Source organism: Podarcis pityusensis, assembly GCF_964106645.2.
Source record: "Podarcis pityusensis genome assembly, chromosome: 1".
NCBI lineage: Eukaryota > Metazoa > Chordata > Lepidosauria > Squamata > Lacertidae > Podarcis > Podarcis pityusensis.
In genome coordinates, this window is record NC_138028.1 from 88,844,650 (window position 1) to 88,864,656 (window position 20,007).

General features: G+C 44.7%; 1 protein-coding gene across 2 annotated transcripts in view; it reads left to right on the forward strand.

Annotated features, from left to right (window-relative positions):
• Nucleotides 1–20,007, forward strand: part of MARCHF4 (membrane associated ring-CH-type finger 4) — a 113,017-nt gene that overhangs the window by 81,369 nt on the left and 11,641 nt on the right. Inside the window, exons 2-3 of one of the 2 annotated variants that reach the window (XM_081008591.1) lie at nucleotides 7,161–7,322; nucleotides 14,681–14,873. In XM_081008591.1, coding sequence (XP_080864717.1) covers nucleotides 7,161–7,322; nucleotides 14,681–14,873 — 355 coding nt within the window. The remainder of the gene's footprint in view (nucleotides 1–7,160; nucleotides 7,323–14,680; nucleotides 14,874–20,007) is intronic. The other variant, XM_081008592.1, reaches the window with a different exon arrangement.

Sequence of the window (20,007 nt, forward strand, 5' to 3'; positions counted from 1 at the left end):
TGAGTACATTTTATTGCCTCCTCTTCCTGTTCACAAAGCCACGGTGTGAAATGCCTCATATCAACATCTCATGGATTAAATTCAGTCACCATTCTCTGACAGTCAGTGAAGGACTGGGCAATGATGCCTGGCTGTGTCACTCTACAGTGCCCTGATTGGGTACACATCATACATGTAAAGCACTTGACTCTCCCCAAGGACTGCAGTTTGCTACAGGTACTGGGAACTGTAGCTCTCTGAAAGGGAAACAATAGTTCTAAAGATTCTCTGGGTGAGGCTATGTGCTCTATGGTGTGTATACAGCCCTTGGGGTGTTAGGGGAGGGGTAGTACATGGGGAACATGTCATGCTCCTTCTGGCGTAGTTTGTCCACCTTTGGTCTCCACCCTGCATTCAGCTCTCACCTGTGGTTCCAAGAAGCTGTCAGTATGTGATAGTGGCCACACTCTAGGCACTGCTTTGATTGCCCAGTGGAACCAGGTAGGAGAAGATGATGGGTCTCAAACCCCTGGTGAGTTAAGGATTTACCCTGGATATGAAGACAGGCTCTGGCAGATTGAGAAGACAAGACCAATAGTGGGTCCAATGGTCAAGAAGGCGGTTTCTACACGTGCTGTAGAGGGAAGTAAAGGGCAGATGGGGCTCATCAACCTGGTAACCCATCTAAGAGAAGGAAGACTCCAATCCTAAACCTCTCCTGCCTTTCAGGTTATCTTTGGGAGAAGAAAAGCCTAAAGAATAAACCCTGCACAAATCTGGAGTGGAGTCCTAAGCCAGTTGGATGGCGCCTTGTATCCCTCCTTCCAGCAACTCCTGCAGCCAAGCTGGTGCCAAATGTATTGCTCTGCTTTCCTTTGGACCACATCAGCAAGGCCAAGAGGGGAGTCTTGTTGTCTGGGCAGCTGAGGACCTACATGCACACTGCCCAGGTCATTTGACTTCACCTCTCTCAAGACAGACAGATGCCAGCCAACCAACACAGCTCTATCTTTGTCTTAAAGAGTGCTTTCTCCCTTAAGAATATTGGATTTTTGAGTTCAATTTCCCCGAGTTTCCTTTCCATTAATTTAAGTTCTCTCTCTCTTGGCAACTTCTCAGCAGGGTGGAAGCCTGTATCTGCTTCCTGGGGAGTAAACCCCTTTGAACTCAATGGGATGCACTTCTGAATAGACATGGGATAGGGTTGCACTCTAAATTTAGCCACAGGCTCATAAATTGGATTAATTAATGAATCCTTCTCACATCCGCAGATATAAAAGTCAAAATTTACAACTAAGGTTATCTAGTGTCTCACACAAGCCTTGAGTTTTTTGTTGCTAATTTCTGATTCTTGGCAATAGATATTCATTTGCAAATGTTAAGTCACACTTTTCACAAGTTTGCAAAAAACAAATGGCAAAAACCATATGAAACATCAACAGAAAAACTACCATCAACACAGTGCAGCCAGCCAAATGTCAGCACTTTTTAAGATCAATTGACTTGAACAAGATCTTAACTTGGAACTTAAAAGTTCATTGGACTGTGTTCATGATTTTAAAACAAACAAACCCCCAAACCTATTCAGATGACATTATAAAAAGCAAAATTAAAAATATCTTTGAAAATTAGAAAATTATTGATGGTCTTAATGCAGAGTTGTAATTCCTCCTGGAGTTTTATTTAGAGCACTGTTTCCATCATGCTTTTATTTGCTTCACATGAGGGGTCAACATCTACTCTTCTGTCACCTATGGCAAAATTAGAGAGAAAGTTTGATTTTTTAAAATTTATTTTTTACTAAACCTTTCCTCCCAAAGGATCCCAGAGTGACCAACCACAAAAGATAAAATGCTAAAAAACATTTCAAAAGCAATTTGAATACGGATGCAGACTGGGAAAGATCTCAGCTTCAATGGCTTGTTGAAAGAGGAAGGTATTTACTAGGTGCCAACAAGACAACAGAGATTATGCTTGTCTAATATTCAAGGGAGGGAATTCAGAGAGTCAATGCTACATCACAAAATGCCCGATTCTTGCATGTGTTGAATGGACGTCCAAATAAGATGGTATCTGCAGGAGGCCCTTACCTGCAATACCCAATGATCAACTGGTTATATAAGGGGTGGGATGATCTTTCAGGTAACCTGGTCCTTAGCTGCAAAGTTAACCAAGCAAATTCTCTGTGCTGCAAGATTCCAGCACTTGCAAATCCCAGCAGATACAAAAAGTGATTACTTCCTTCTAAAAATCCATTCTTTTTTCCTTTTAGTTTATTTTTATTAGTTCTCAAATTATTATAGAACCACGAAAACAGATGAACAATAATGAAAAATTCATAATATATCCAACTAAAGGCTTGGCATTTGAAACCTAAACATATTAAATGATAACACCCAATCTTAGATCATGACATCTGTATTTCTCTAGATGGCATGGGGAGAAATACCTATAAATCTGAAACTAAATTATATGATGCAAAATCTGTCTTCACCCCTCCCTGGAAGGAACACATTTCAGCAGCATAAACTGCCTTTTGGTTTCTCAATGCCATTTGGTCACAGGCACAATCCCGAAATCTCAGGAGCTTACTATTTATTTCATGGGACTTAAACCACATGAGGCCACTGAGAGGAAAAACTGATGTTTGCAAATGGCTTGCTTATAGATCATGAAATATTTGCTGCTAAGTGAGAGATAGCCTGATGTCCTGGGTCTCCTGGCAGTCTCAGCCATTCGCTCTCCACTGTGGGACCACTTAAAGAAGTTTAACAGAAGGGCAGCTAGGGCTAAGTGTCTTCCGTGATGACAAATTACTAATACACGGTTACTGGCATTTACCAGCAGCAGAGTAACAATGTGATTCTTGTTAAATCCCATATAATTATGTTTTTAATGCAGGAAATGCCTAGTGATTATTTTCCACTTTAACGTTTCCAATTCTTTATCAATTGAATGTGGAGTTACATACACTAAAGAGACCATTAGCGCCACTTTTTACATTTCATTCTTGGCGTATCACACACGTAGGGCTTTTTTTTTTTCCCCAGCTGGCGCTCACCGGAACTCAGTTCTGGCGCCTCTCAGGTGGGCACCATTGGCATTCTAAGAGAACAAGGGGAGATGTTCATGGAGTGCTGGCACCTCTTTTTCTAGGAAAAAAAGGCACTGCACACACACACACACACACACACCATTAAGAGTCATGCATCCACCACACCCTCTTGTCTGTCACCCAACACTCTTTGGGTATGAACTCCAAGTAAATTAAAAACAACAACAACCCAGCAACACTGTATAAGCTTTCCCCCTTTTCCCTTTGTGCCCACCTTTGATAAAATGGGTGTCCCACGTGACCTCACTGTGCTGGCGACAAAGTGGGAGTGGGCCCTAGCCCACAAAAGCTGCATGCGGCAATAACATGTATTAGCTTTGAAGATACCATAAGACAGGTATGGGGGACCTTTTACATCCTGGGGACTGCATTCCCTCAAGGACAGCCTTCCTGGGCCCACATGGAAGGAGCCAGAGGCAAAAGGTGGGTGGAACAAGGTATGTGACTCTTACCTATGTACAACAGTCTACGTTTTGGCCATGCAAAAGTCAGAGGTTGCTACACATACACACCCCTGCACACACATCTCTTCATCCTTTTTCCAAGCAAGCAAGAGCCTTGGTCACATTTCAATGGCATCTTCCAGCCAGGCAAAGGCATGTGAGGTGGTCTGGAGTGGGGCCGTGGAGGGGTGTGGCTTGGGGAGAGCTCTGAAGGACACAGAGAGAGGACCAGAGATCTGCATTTGACCCCTGGGCCCAAGGTTCAAGCAAGTGGGTGAGCTGCCATAGGACAAGGATGGAAGACCTGAGGCCCTCCAAATGTTGTTGGTCTCCAGCTCCCATCAGCCCCAGCCAGTATGGCCAATGGTGAGGGATGGTGGCTCCAGCAACATCTGGAAGGCAGCAGGGTCACGATCCTTGCCGTAGGAGGCGCTGAGGGCTGAGTCTCTGTAATGGCTGATAGAGTGAAGCATTGCCTCTAGCTATTCGCGGTTGGAGCTAAGACCCCACTTGGTAGCTTGTTCTTGTGGTTGCTTTGATTTTCCTTTCCCTGTTCATCAATAAGCAGCCTCTTGTTTTGGGCCTGCAAAATGAGTAACTTATACTAAATAAGAGTCTTACTGAGAAGTTGGGAATAAAGCAGGGAACGTGTTAGGAATTACTGGAGGCAGGGTGCGTGCGAGGTGGGAATTCGATAATTCCTGCAAGGAGAGTTACGGTAATATTTCACTTGGGAGTCGGACACCCACATGTTCAGGAGTGGCTCTTTAAAATGATCAACTACTCAGTGCTTTAAAATGGGTGATGATCTCTTGGCTGTTTGTTGTATTTTATCGAGAGTTTTATTGTAAGCCACTTAAAAGCTTGCACTCAAGCAGAACATAAAATGTTGTTAAATACAAGAGAGACTTACAAGGCCTGCTGATTTTCCAAGCTATCACATTTTCACACCCCTTAACGGAATAGTGGAGAATACCCAAACAACCTAGTTGCCACTTGTGCACATATAATTCCATATACACTAATACATTGTGCTCCCCCGGACTACATTTAGTATTTGTGTTGGAACACATGCTGCTACCAGTTGGTGTTATACATACAGATGACTATTATTGAATAGCTTGCCTAGTGGAGACTGCAGTTATTATGTAATACCCTAGCAGAATGGATTCATCACTGAGGAAGGAAGCTGACACAGGGCAATCCAAGCTCCCTATTAATACTGTCTGAAACCACCACACACACACACACCCCGCAAAATGATTTTTTATTACATCTATTTTTCACCACTACCATTTTATCCTCACAATAACCCTGTAAGGTAGGTTAGGCTGAGAGAAAGTGACTGGCTCAAGGTCACCCAGTGAGCTGAGTGGGGATCTGGACCCTTGTCTCCCAAGATCCTAGTCCAACCATCTACAGGCTCTCCATTGTGGGATGACATCTATGCTGCCATACTTCGTGAATAACAACGTGGGTTTCTCTCTGATCTGACCAAGAGCTCCTGGTCTTACCTTTGTGGCATGAAAAGGATCTGTATTGCACAGAGTGTCATATCACACGAAGGTATCAGAAGAGGTAATCCCATTTTAAATTTCAATTCCTACCAATTCCACCCTTAGTCTAACCACCCAAAAGTATCAGCCAATGAGAAATTGATTTTGTTTTTTGGCAATACGGCTTCTTCAGCTGCTGTTTCCTCCTGGTTTATGCCCTTTTCCTCCCATCCAGTTTCATAATTAAACTCCGTGGTGGGATAGGTACTACCCCACCTGTGCAGATGGTGGGGGTGGGGGTGGGTAGGCATGAGTGTCAAGGTGGATAAGGCTCTGCTATCTTTATTCCCAGATTCTTTTGCAACACAAATTGCTACATATACTGTCGGATGTCAGAACCACTCGGCCCTGAGCTTCTGAGTTTGCATGACAAGGAATGGCAGGATTCACTATTTCTCATTATAAACCAGTTTGTAACTTGTAACAATGCAATGAATATTAATAGTGTTTTTTGCTGACGATCTAACTTGAATGCCAAGCAGCTTTGGCTGGATTTCTGAGCAGGTGCTGCATTTGACTTAGAGTCAAGCAATCAGGTTGGAGTCTTGGGAGGAAGGACGTTACGGAGAACATAGGGGAGAGACTTGCCACAACCCCAGAAAGCACAGCTGCCTGTATGAGCCTACCAGCCTGTTAAGATTATCTTTCAGGGCTCTGCTCCAGGGTTCATCTAGTAAGAAACTTAGGCTGACTGTATGATGCAAAGCAGAGACTCCTTGGTGGTTGCCCCAGTCCTCTGGAACACCCTTTCTCTAGAGGTATTTTTCTCCCTCTCTCATAATGCTAGAACTGTGCTGAATGTTGGATGGTGCACAAAAGAAAGAAGAATTCCATTGTGGAATTCGCTCCTACAAGAAGGATGGATTGCTTTAAAAGCGTTTTAGATAAATTCACGATGGCATAGGCTATCAATGGGTACTAGCTATGGTGGTTACACTCTACCTCCACAAATCTGTTGATATGCAATGGTCTTTGGATAGCTGGAGGAAAATCATGCTGGGCTTCAATAGTAATAATTGTTTTATTATTTGTTGGTTTTGATAGAAGAGTCTAATGACTGAAAATTGGGTAAGGCAGTGTATAAGTGTTTAAAAATAACTGGAGAAGCTAGAATTCAGTAGTGTAGAGCTATGCTACAATAAAATAGCCCTTGAGCAATCTAATAATAATAATAATAATAATAATAATAATAATAATAATATAATTTATTTATTATAACCCACCCATCTGGCTGGGTTTCCCCAGCCACTCTGGGCAGCTCCCAACAGAATATTAAAAACACAATAAAACATCAAACATTAAAAACTGCCCCCTGTCCCCCAAAAACAGTACTTCGGTCTTGTCAGGATTCAGCCTCAGTCTGTTAGTCACCATCCATCCTCCAACTGCCTTCAGGCACTCACACAGGACATTCACTGCCTTCACTGGTTCTGATTTCAAAGAGAGGTAGAGCTGAGTGTCATCTGCATACTGATGAACACCCAGCCCAAACCCCCTGATGATCTCTCCCAGTGGCTTCATATAGATATTAAAAAGCATGGGGGAGAGGACGGAACCCTGAGGCACCCCACAAGTGAGAGCCCAGGGGTCTGAACACTCATCCCTCAACACCACTTTCTGGACACGGCCCAGGAGAAAGGAGCGGAACCACCATATAACAGTGCCTCCAGCTCCCAGCCCCTTTAGACAGTCCAGAAGGATGTTATGGTCAATGGTATCAAAGGCCACTGAGAGATCCAGCAGAACTAGGAAACAGCTCTCACCTTTGTCCCTAGCCCGCCGGAGATCATCAACCAGCGCGACCAAGGCAGTTTCAGTCATGTGTGCGAAGAAATATTCAGCTCTCCACATGCCTAGTGCCAAGAGGTGGCCTCATCTCCATGTGGTTAGAGGGGGAAATCTGAGGTGGGACCATGTAGGAAGCAGTTGGCTGTTTTCTACCCTTGGGGTGTGGGAAGGAATGCATCTCCATGTTCACGCAGGCCTGCCTGTGCTCCACTGCCTCTGGACGGGGGCAGCAAAAACCAGCTTTTGATCCTATTTCTCTTTCTTTCTCTTTGTTCCCAGGGTGAGTTGCTTAGTCCGTGTCGGTGCGACGGGTCAGTGAAATGTACACATCAGCCTTGTCTGATCAAATGGATCAGTGAGAGGGGATGCTGGAGCTGTGAGCTGTGTTATTACAAGTATCACGTCATTGCCATAAGCACAAAGAACCCCCTGCAGGTAAAGGTACTAGAGATTATTTCAAAGTCCTTTCTTCCATTGTTTTGCCTTTTTTTAATGCTTTCCTCTCATCCAGTGTGTGTGTGTGTGTGTATGTGTGTGTGTGTGTGTGGCGTTATTCATTGTATCATACCTTGCACAGTGAATGACAGAATTGCTCTTTCCCATTTTATTTATTATTTTGAAAGCTCTGCAAAGATGTTTATGAACGTTTAATAATATAATCAGATTTTTAAACACACACACACACAACTACAACTACTACAACAACTCATCTTTTTATTTGTTCAGCCTTGGTCATCAAACCAAAAAAGTCTCCTATTATGTCCAGAAGATTCTCAGAATCAAGCTAAGACGAGGCTTCAGTAACATCCGCACAGCCCACAGGCGGAATTATAATGTCAGCTGCCTTTTCTCCAGCTCCAGGATCTATCTTCCTTTTTCATTTTCAGCTGGCACAGTTTGCACAGCCTTTTCTTAAATACTGCCAGCGGCTCGCTTGAGAGATGGCACTGGATGTATGTTTCACTTACTGTCACAATGCATTATGGGTTTCCTGGGCTTGCCATTCTTGTGCTATTCTTATTTTGATGTATAGCAACATTCGCTGCTTGAGCCAAGCAGGTGGCGTCCAGCCGTCCGCTGGGTCAGAAGCTCTTTCGCCAGCACAAGGGCACCTGTTGAATTCCACTCAATGTTCCTAAGAGGCCATCATCCCTCTAAGTCCCAAAACATGTTGGTTCGATATTAGAGCCCTTTAGCACTGTGGAGGCATCGCTCTTACACAATTAGCTGAAACAGGAATTAAAATGGAAACTGCACACAGGCATTTAAAAGAGTCCTTTTGTAAAGAAACCAGCCCTGGACCCATTGCACTGGAAAAATTACTGACCAGTCACAGGTACCACCGTCTTGGGGAAGCTTGGGGCAACTGCAAGCATTCTTGGATGATGCAAGTTATTTAGATCTGTTCCAATCTGGGTTCAGGATTGGTTACCTCACTGCAAGAAGTGAGGGGAACCAGGCAGAGGGCCTTCTTGGTAGTGGCACCCACCCTGTGGAACGCCCTCCCATCAGATGTCAAGAAAATAAACAACTATCCAGCTTTTAGAAGACATCTGAAGGCAGCCCTGTATAGGTGTCAGGGACTGGACTGGGAAGGAATGGTGGAGACCACACACCCCCTACAATTCCCAGAGAAGTGTGAGACAGTATGATTGCACACTATGCACAGTTCAGGGACACGTGGAAACAAAATGACTGGATTGTGGGCAAAGCAGCTTTTCTTCCCTGGGTGTAAGACTTCAAGCACTCTGATTTAAAATTAGTATGTGCTGTAAGAGGAGGGGGGAGTATCTCGCTCCTATCATTAAAAAAACAGATCAGGTTGCTCTTGATTTGAATACAGCATAGCTTCAGAAATAAAGACCAGATAGAAATTAACCACAATGGCAGTCAGTACCCAACAATGTCAAATGAGCTGGCAGGGAAGAAAATGAAGATGAAATGGTTCCCTTTTATGAGTTCATTTCTTTACTGTGTTCTCAAAACAATATCAGTGCAGCCTACCGGTGCTACCGAATATTTGTTTTATGCTAGGCTCTGACATTAAAAAACAAATAGAATATGCTATGTATTCTGGTCACATCCACTTAGGGTAAAACGTGTGTGTGTGTGTGTGTGTGTGTGTGTGTGTGTGTGTGTTTAGTATACTGCACCCACGTAGATATTCCAATACCGTTCATGAATCTGAGAGGCACAGTTTCGTTCATGTCTCAACAAAGTGATGTGCCGCAGTTGGAGTGTTGGACTAAGGTGTAGGAGACATGGGTTCAAATGCCCATGAAGCTCAGCAGGTGACCTTGGGCCAGTCACTTCCTCTCAGTTTAACCTCCTTCATGGGGTTGTTGTGAGGAGAAAATGGGGGAGAGGAAGAACCACGTATGCCACCTTGAGGTCCTTGGCGGAAAGGTGGGCTATAAATATTATAATAATATTCCAAGTATTTGAACAAATTACTAAAATCTTACCTGCATCCTACATGGCTGGAGTTTTTTCAGGCTTGGTATGTGTTTGATTTCACACTAATCAGCTGGCAGGTAGCTCACTGAAAACCATCATTCAAGTGGCAGAGGAGCTGTGTGTCTCTTGCACTGCCCTATTCAATTTATAACAAATAGTCCTATTCAGGCATTCAAAAGAATGTGTGAGGGCTTAAACTGGTGAGGGAGAAGAGGCCTGTGTGCACCACTGCTGACTCTCTTCTGTTGACTACTCAGGAGGTCTGAAGGGGACTTCTAAATGCTTTGGGCTGAATGTCTTTACAAGCCTCCTCCTCCTCACCTTATCAGGGAGTGTCACATGTCAGAAGGAGTGCATTTGGCCCCAAACACAAGCTCCCTTCAGACCTTCTGGGAAAGTCAAGGGTGGTGGTGGTGCTGGAGTGGGTGTGCCCATAGCACATGGGGACACTGAGGGCTGGCCTGGCCTGCGTGCCTGAAATATACTCGGAGTCAAGAGTGGATTTCATGCTCTTAATTCAGTTCATAGTGGTCAGGAGGAATGGAAGTTCCCCCAGAATGTCTGCTTTATATACATTATTTACACAATGGGCCCCACGTGATTGGCTAATTCCGGGATTCTCCTGTAGGCCAATCAGGTTGCGGATTCACTTCCACCAGGAGCTGGATTGGGTGGCTCCTGTGGACCAATCAGACTGCTGCATTCTGAATCCTATTGTTCTAGGACCAATCAGACTGCTGCATTTTGGGTCCTATTCAACTCAGTACATAACAGTGCCCCCTGCTTCCTCCACTCCCCAGTTTAAGCCACACTGTTTCTTTTGAGCAGGGGTAGTAACCATGTGATGCAGAGAACCTGCGGTTTGACCGGGAAAATTAGACCCCCCCCAATTACACAATCAAATGTAGTCGGAAACACCGGGCAGAAGAGCACAATTAATTATTGTTTTATGCCACCCTCCCTCCCAAGAATTCAAGGCAGTGTATGTTGGGACAGTCTTCCATAGCATCCTCACAGCATCCTTGTGAGGTAGGTTTAGGCTGAGAAAGTGGAGACTGGCCCAATATCACCTAGTAGGATTTGTGGCTGAGCAGCGGATTTGAGGATGCCTTCCCAGTTTAAGTCCAGCTCTCTGAGCCGCTCTGTGCTACGTTATGCTCTCCTGAAAGGGATGCATCTTTGAGAGCGTGTTATACCAAGGAAAGGAGCTGCTTCTCATTGTTTCCTGGGAACGTGTCATGGCACTGATTTTGATCTATAACTCCATTACTGGCTTGAGCCGAATATACCTCAGAGGGTACCCCACAGCTAAGTCCCAACACAATCTCTGAGATCAAAGAAGAGCGGCCTCTTTTTCTTTTCTATTAATAGTTTTTATTGTGCTTTTTAATCAGCTTTACAACAACATATGCAGGTGCCACGCCGCAAGTCCAATTTTGTAGAACAATCCAAATCCCCCTTCACTTTCTGCCCCCTGACCCCTCCAGTTCCCTTCGTGGCTTAGTATCCGGAGTGCTCCAGAACCAGTCAGCATAATAAACAGTTCTAACTATTAGCTTTAAAGAAAAAGGGAGGAAGGGAAGGATAAAGAATAGCAGAAACAGAGAAAGGAAGAAAGCAGTAAAATAAAGGGTTTCTTATTGATTTCCCATATCCCACTATGGGAAATGGTCTCACTTGGCTATAATCATGTGAGGCAGGAGACCCTCCTTGATGTTATGCAGCCATGCATGGGGAAGGGGGTATGTCTGCCACAGGGCAAGCTGCCAAAAGCATGTAGGCATGAGTGGCCTTTGTCACACTGCAGAATAAGGTCCTGTGTTTTGAAGGGCTGCCAGAGGACAGTTCTCTGTTTCTTAGTCCTTTGTTTGAGGGCTGCCTGGTCCAACCCTGCATCCACTGCAACAGTGCTGGGCAGTTCAAAAGAGCCCTTGTAGATTCCTTGTTGGGTTTTGCTTTTTTAAAATCTGCATTTACAAATCTGCAAATGCTATCTAGGATTGTAGCGTTCCTGAGACCCAGTGTGGGGAAACAGCAGCCAGCATACACCATACATAGCTTGAGCCAGTTATCAGTGCAGACTGCACAGCCTGTAAAACAGAGAATACACAGAATGGCCTTGCTGCTTTTTAATTAACCCAGCCACAATCCAGCCACCAATCAAGCATCCTCCCCAAATAAAACCACTTGTGCAGGTCCAAAAGCGATTTCCAGGAACCCTGACATATCCTCGGAACACTTCATTCCCAGGCAATCTTGTACATTCATGTAACTGGCCAGAAAATCATGCTTGGAAGGTTCCTTGCGTCAGTGAAGTGGCCACTTAGCTTGAATTTACGCCCATTAAATGTGCCTTTTCTACTCTGTATAGCTGGGGGTGGGGGTTTCATGGGAAAAGGTAACATTTTTCTCTGATGGCCCTAATCAGAGCATAACCTTAATAAACAAGCTAGCAGTCCATCTGTGTGATACAATGGACATTTCACCAAAGGACAGAAGGTCATGCTAGGCCCAAAATATCACACAAATAGTCTTATAGAGGAGCTATATAGAAGATGCCCCTTGGTTAAAGGAATACTGAAAGCAGGCTCCTTTAATCTAATTTCTAATGCATTTGTGGGGCAAAAAATTCTCTAGATGAATCCCCGAATGCTAAGCATGGGATCTCAGAGGCTGCTTCATTAGGTGGACTTCTTTTTTACAGGAGCTGCTTTGCATTACTCCGTATCACAAAACTGGAACTTGAATATATAGAAGGATTAAGGCAGTGAACCTGTTGCCCTCCAGATGCTGCTGGATTGCAGCTCCCATCAGCCCCAGCCAGCATGGCCCATGATCAGGCATGATGGGAGTTGTAGTCTAGCAACACCTGGAAGTTCAAAGGTTCCTCATCACTGAAATAAGATCTACCCCCTACCAATTCCTACCTTCACACATTTTTGCCTGTAGGTGGTGGTGCTTTGTATTGGCGCTGCCCTCTTTGCTTTCATTTTTCTTTTGGCATATGAGTTTTGTTGATTCTCCCTTCTGCGCTTTTCCTGGATGGCTGCTGCGTCAGCTCGCTCGCTTCTCTTCATGGCACTGCTTGCCAGGCTGCTCTGATGAGGCAATGATACAGTTAGCCTATTTTAGCCTTGCGAGTGTGTCAGCAATCTAGCCTTGGGTTTGCAAAGGCCCTCTGCGATCTCAGGATGTCAGATGCAGGCATATCACAGTGCATCTGAGGGCAATTAGCTGAACTGTTCTGATGTCATTATCTCAGCTGCTCTGATGTCACAGAAGGCTTTGCAAACATGACTCCTCAGGGGCCATAGAGAAAGCTTTTTATTCTGAGCGCCAAAATTTAGGAGCAACATTAGGTTAAGTTATACAGCACTGGCATGTATTTGCTGCAAGGGCTTTCAAACCATTCCTTGACAAAGCCAGAAACATACATGACACTTTCTGCTTATAAGGGATGTGCTTGACTAGCAGTTCAAGGGGTCTGCATCATTCTTGTTGCATTCATTGATAAGACAATGCTTCCAAAGGGGGGAGGGGAGGCAGTTCAGCATAATCCTACAGTTCTATTCAGAAGTGCCATTGAGTTCAATGGGGCTTTCTCTCAGGTGCATGGTACATATAAAATCACAGCCTTTCACAAACAGTTGCATTCCTTTCCACATCCAAAGAGCTGTTGTTGTGATCATAGAGCAAGCAGATAATGGTGCTCAGAGCAGGACAAAGGACAGCAGCCATGAAGTGTGTAGAGAATGTAAGATGCTGTACTATAAAACTGATAAGAACAAACATGGATGTTTTTGCTGTTAAACAAAACCTTTTATTGAAATTTCACACCATCTAGAAGAGAAGCACAGGGCAAAATGCACACATCCTCAGATGCTTCAAAATTTATCTAGCCAGAAGATGAGATGTTTAAAAATAATTTGTAAAGCCTATTTTCACAGATGGATGTCATAACAGAGTGAGTAAATGGAAGGTTACTTGAACCAATCTCACACACTATTTTGCCAGCCAAACATGTAATGTTGGCTGGTAAGTTCCTGGTTTGAGTATATTTCACAATGTTGTCCTCTGTAAATAATAACCACAGGGGCTCTGCACCTATTAAACAGCTATGGAAGAGCGAGAGCAGCACATTACAAAGTACTATAAAAAATCATAGCCACAAGAGGCCTGGCCTCTTCAAGGATTTTGTAGGCATTTCCCTTTATATTTTATTTTTAAAAGTACAGTTCTGGGATTATTATTTTTTATCCCTTGTATAATGTCAATTTTTGTGTGATGTGAGTAAAAATGTGCAAGGCAAAAATGAAATAATCTCTCTCTCTCTCTTTTGGAAACCTGGTCATTTCTTATCCCATCAAATGATTTTACACACACACACACACACACACACACACACACATCTTTTTGACACTGCCATGAGTTTCTTGGGCTTTCCAAATAGGCGGGTGGCAACACGAAGAGTTGGACACGACTAAACAACTAAACAACAACAACAACACAGTTGTGGACCCCACCTCCACCCATTCTCCCCGGGCTCTGAAATGCAGAAGAGTAGTCAGACCAATGAAATTTGGCAAGTGGATTTCATATTTGCTCCCAGTGGTGGAAGTTCCAGACTGGGGACTGACTGCTGTTTTTCTTCAAAAGAAAAGTGATCAGTTTAAGCTTAAAATCATGGATATAGTGATGCACAGTTTGATCCTTAGGGCTATGGCTGCATCCCCATCCCCTGGGTACCATTAAAAAGCCCCTGCTTGGTCATGCACAGAGAGCCTCACACCCTTTAGGCCACTCAGGATCGCTCCTTTCAAATTATGATGTGCCCATGCCATCGTTACTCGTCTGTGCGCCATGGGCAAATGAATTTTACTACCACCATGGCATGTTCCCATGCTAGTTTCTGCAAAACTAGCCATGACCAATACTGTGAGAAAATCAAGAAAAAAGAATACTTAAGGTGTACTTAATCAATGCACCTACCCAACCCACTCGTAACAAAGCAGCCCATAAATGTTTTGAATGGCAGTGGGCTATGGTCAAACAGTAGAATAGCAGAACGGAGAGCAGAACAAAGGCATGTGGCAAAATGTGATCCCATCTTTCTGATCTCCTGTTGCAGGCAGGCACAGGACTGCCCTTTTCTTCTGAAGTCTGCTGTCTAAAGAGCTGCTAGCCTCTGTTGCAAAAGTCCATGCGAAATGCTGTGGGGTGTTCATTGGTAGCCACTGGTACCACTAACTAAGGAATTAATTCTCTACATCTTCTGCTTACGCTTCTCTTTTCTTTGTTGACTTCCCCTCCCTCTTCCCCCCATCCCCGCTGCTGTCTTGCAGTGGCAAGCCATTTCTCTGACCGTCATTGAAAAGGTTCAGATAGCGGCCGCCATCTTGGGTTCCCTCTTCCTTATCGCCAGTATCTCGTGGCTCATCTGGTCCACCTTCAGTCCTTCTGCGAAATGGCAACGGCAAGACCTGCTCTTCCAGATCTGCTATGGAATGTATGGCTTCATGGACATTGTCTGTATAGGTGGGTGACTGGATCTCAGTATGAAATGTAGTAACCATAGGCAGTGTTTTTTTCTGGGGGGCTGGACACAGGGGTACGCAAACCCCTAAACATTTTGTGAATCTTGTACTTTTGTCCATTTACTGTATTTATTTTTCCAGATTTGAACTATAAAATTGTAATTTTCTTGAGTCAAATTGAGAGTACCCTAAACATTTATTTTAGAAAAAAAAGCACTGACCATAGGAATTCATTTGTAAGAAGGAATTAAGAGGTAGCTTCTTTGCTTTTTTGGGGGGGGGTGTCCAGAATGAAGTTTTGGTGCAACTCTTTTTGGACTCAACAGTATTGGTCCTGGTGGGCTTTTCAGAAGCATCCAAAGTTATCCTGTTTCATATGTAGCATCGTAGCTGAAGTAGACTCAGTCACTAGTCGGATCCAGTAGGACAGCTCCTGTCCTTTGACCATTGTGGGTTATCTAAGAAATTCCCCCAGACAAAGACATATTTAGGGTAAATCTCTGCAGTCAGTGGTGTCCAAACTTTTTTCAAAGAGGGCCAGATTTGATGAAGTGAAGGGCCGTGAGGGCTGCCCAAAGGCTTTTTTTAGGATTGAAGTTGTTGAGGTTTTCTTAGGATTTTGCCCCAGGAAATAAACTGCCATGGGGGGGCGGATTAAACCAACCGGTGGGCCAGATTACACCCCCGAAATGGACTTTGGACATGCTTGGTTTAGGCCCAACGTGGATATCCCCAGTGCCTTGCTAAAGATAACTGTTGATAACTATTTTGAATCTGATTCTTTGGAATTTATCATAACTGTTGATGTGATAAATTCCAAAGAATTAGATTCAAAATAGTTAAAATGCAAATCCGTTGTATTTGCTAACTCTTATGCATTAAAAATATGAGACAGAAACTTACTTTGTAGGTTTGCACATTTTGTTTTCTCAGATTATACTGTAAAATCTGATGTTTTAGATAGTGGAGTCTTGTTCAGAATTCAAACCTGCAGACCTAAGATTCATTTCAGTGACAATTTTAATGCTTTGAGAATCTGCATGTGCCAGCCCTGGTACTTGTTACCTAATTGAGGTGCTTGTCTATTCTGATCCCAAAATAATAAATTCCAGTATCCTCACACAAAAGACAGAAAAATGGGGAACTGATGAGCATAATCAGTTGGCCTTCTCCTTTTGTGGGAGGCTTGCAACAGTGCCAGCCCACTACAAAGAAGAGAGGAAAACGAAGCCATTTCTAGGCAAAAAGAAACAGCCAGAAAAAGGAATGAAATGTTTGAAATAAATAAAACTTGGAGAAGGGAGGTTGATGAGGACAAGAAGCAGGTATTCCTCCTAATTTTGAAGGGTGTGCCACAAAGTGCTTGGGGGGTAAGACAGGACATGAAGGATATGAGAGAAACTTAACTGGGAACCACTGCATGGCTGGCGGTGATTTCTGAGTCTTTCCCAAGAACATTGGAGGAGAAGCTTTCTTTAATTGACAGTGTGCCATAAATGTTCAATAAGCCATGGTATGTGTGGGCATAAGGGGCAGTGAACTAGTAAAAATGAACAGGGTTTAAGTCAACAGTGGGTTTATTTGCAAGCCTTGGCATAGCTCACATGCTCTGTTGTGTAACTCTGACATTCTTACCACTCCCATTTCTGTGGTTCTCATGACCCACCACAATTGACCAACCACCACTCACCAAACATTGCCTTGTATGGAGGGCAACAGATTTTTCCACTAGTCAGCTACAAGCTGGTATCTACTCCAATCCAACCATATTGTCCACTTTTCTCTTTGGGATTTGGAGATCACCTGCTCAGAGAGCAACCATATTTAATGAACAATATCAGCTTCCCTGCCACCACACACCCTTTCCCTGCCACACCATCCCTTTTTACCCAGCTATGCAGGGGACAGGAAGAAGAAATTGTCTAAGTTCTCTTGCTTGGCTGCTGATGGGAACAGAGAACAGGTGGGTGGCTTGCAGTTGCCAGTAAGTAACATGATTAACATGGCTTTGGTAAAGCAGAAATTGTTGGCAGCAGCTGGAGCGCTCATCTGTCAGTGGAAGATAAGTATTCTATTTCCGTCCATGAAATGGATGCAAAACCAAGCAAAATATGCCAGTCCTTAATGAGGGGAGTGAAGAAAATGTTATGTTTAAATGGAAATCAGAGTGTGATTTCTCAGTTTCCCTTTCATGTGATTGTTGCATTGTAAATCTGATTGTTAGCTGGATGATAAATAGATAAAGTGGTATTCAACTACGTTCTGCTCAGAGCAGATCCATTGAAATCAATGTGCCTAACTGAGTCATGTTCATTCATTTCAATGTGTCTGCTCTGAGTAAAACTTCCTTGAATACCACCTGAAGTCTTCCCCCAAACCCCGGTATATAGGTGCAGTGATAGGACAGACTTAATCTACTAAATTTCTGCTTATCGTGAAACGAAAGAGCACTGTCAGAGGAAAAAATGTGCCGGGGGAATGCATGAAACAGCAGAAAGTGTATTTTTGCATCTCTTCAAACAGCAACTTTTGCAATGAAAATAGAACCTCACAACAATTCGGTACCCTACCAGTTTGCACACAAAAAATGGGGGTGGATAGTCATGCTGCAGGGATATTGCGTTGCTTCAAGACAGCAGGCTGTGTTGATGTTAACAGCTCCTCCTTCTTTGGCATGGCTTATAACTGCTAGCAAACTGGCATCCTAGAAACCTCGGGTAAGAACCTTTTAAAATGCATATTGCCGGATGAGTTCCCATGTACCGATTCTGCAATGCAGGAGCTCGCCCCTCCTGCAAAGCACTTAAAAGGAGATGGTATCAAAAGGAAGCACAGCCAGCCCTTATGAGAAAGAGGCATTGGGAGTTTGCTCATTAGTGACAAATTAACCAGAAAGCAGGTATGTGGGGAAATGGATCGAGGCTCCCTGCAATTCATGGACGCTGCAGGCATTTTCTAGCAGGTACCTGTGACAGTCGCATAACCGTATTCCATACAGCCATCACAAAAGAGCTGAGTGTGTGTTGGGTCAGGGATGGGGAGTGGTCGGACACTGTCCTATTTTCCCAGCAGCAGAATAATGCAGCTTGAGGGCTGGGGAAATGTGATACCCCTTTGACAGAAGAGCAGTATATGGATTTCTCACCAGCCATGGACATCAGCTGCACATTTATTGTTAAGAAAGGAAGACCCTTGCTGTTCTTATTTATTTAATCTAAAGCAACATTACTCACTTTGTAGGGCCAGAAGAAGAGGCTGTTTTTGGATGAACAGACTTGAAAGAAAACTACATAGGGAAATGACAGTTATCACAAGACCACCCCATATCATCTGGATGCAATACAGTGGTACCTCGGGTTAAGTACTTAATTCGTTCCGGAGGTCTGTACTTAACCTGAAACTGCTCTTAACTTGATGCACCACTTTAGCTAATGCGGCCTCCTGCTGCTGCCGCGCCGCCGGAGCACAATTTCTGTTCTCATCCTGAAGCAAAGTTCTTAACCTGAAGCACTATTTCTGGGTTAACAGAGTCTGTAACCTGAAGTGTATGTAACCTGAAGCGTATGTAACCCGAGGTACCACTGTAGCGGGCTTTCGAGTTATGAATTACCATACTTACTGTGACTTGATGCCCCTTCCCCTCCCTCTCTCTGCATATTGGAGCCTAGGAAACCTAAGCCCTCTAGCACTTTAGGAGCATAGGAAGCTATCTGGTAGCAGGTCAGACTGATGGTTTGTCCATCCCAGAGCTGAGTTTCCAGGGACTCAGACAGAGAACTCTTTCCCATCCCCTGCTACCAGATACTTCTGGCTAGAGATGGAACAGGGACCATACTGGATGCAAAGGTGCTCTATGGTGGTGCTCTATGATTGAGCTGGAAAAGGGGAAGAGACCCCAAAAAAGTAAGAGGTAATTACGTTTGGAGAACCATTTTCTGTGCAAGGTATGCCATTTGTGTATGTGTCAAGGCTGCCTCAAGTCTCAGCTCACAAAAGACCAACGCCTATCTCTTCTTATATACAAAAGTGTTTATTGCAGTTCATTGTTTGCTTCACATCCGAGGCGCGCAGCCCTACGTCTGCTAGGCTTAGACCGCTGAAGTCCCCTCTGAATCCGTCCCTCCCCTGCACCAGTTTAAGAGGCTTGCGCTGCTCCACCTCTTTCTCTCTTTCCTTTTCCGCAGGGTCTTTCTGCCCGCTGGGGTTTCGCCCCTCCTGGATTCCTCTGACGCGGAATCAGACTGCTCTTGCCCCCTCCTGCGGGCTTTGGGACCTGGCCCCTCCTCCGGGCTCCCTGTACTTCCGCGCGCCTCTACATTTGAACTTGGCATGCGCGCCCAACCTCTAACCTTCCTTTTAACAGCTACACTACTCCCTTCACTACTCCCCTCCCCTTCCGGGAGGGTGGCTTGCTCCGACCTCCCTCCTTTCTCTGCTGCCGGAGCCGCTTCCCCTGATACACTGAAACCTCCACCCCCTTCGCTGCACTCTGGCGGGGAGGCTGGTCCTGACGCCCAGCTGCCACTTTGGGATCCCCCGCTGGCCCCCTGCTCCTGACACGTCCCCCCTGGGGCTCCCCTGGCCTTGACCACCGGCGCCCCCTTCTGGGAATCCTCTGATTCGCTGGAAAGACTCATGGAATCTCTTGAGTCATTGTCATCCTCTTCCTCGCTGTCCTGGGATTCATCCCCATCGCTCTCCATCTCCTGCCTACCCTGTGCCTCTGTCCCTGAACCCCTGACAGTATGCAATACATATAGCCAGTCAAAAAAAAAAACCCCCACAAAAACCAACCTTCCAAACTCACACCACTGAGCTGAGCGATGATGACAGTTTGGAAGTTCACTGCACATTCCTGCAAGCACCTGGCCATTAATTAAATGGCAATTCAGATGCAGTTGTGCGTCTGGCTGCCTGTATCAGTGGAGGCTGCAATTAAGGAAGCTTGATCTTTGCAGATTCAAGTGGCGTTCAGGGTCAGCAGGGCTGGAAACCATCTCTCGTTGAACATCGGGAAGTGTCATCAGCTAATGAGAGAGGGAGGCCAGTGAGCAGCACGACTGGCCCAAAAGGGGCGCTGTGCATCACAAGACTTGATTTAACAGATGGCCCACACGGTGCTGTCACTCCATCCA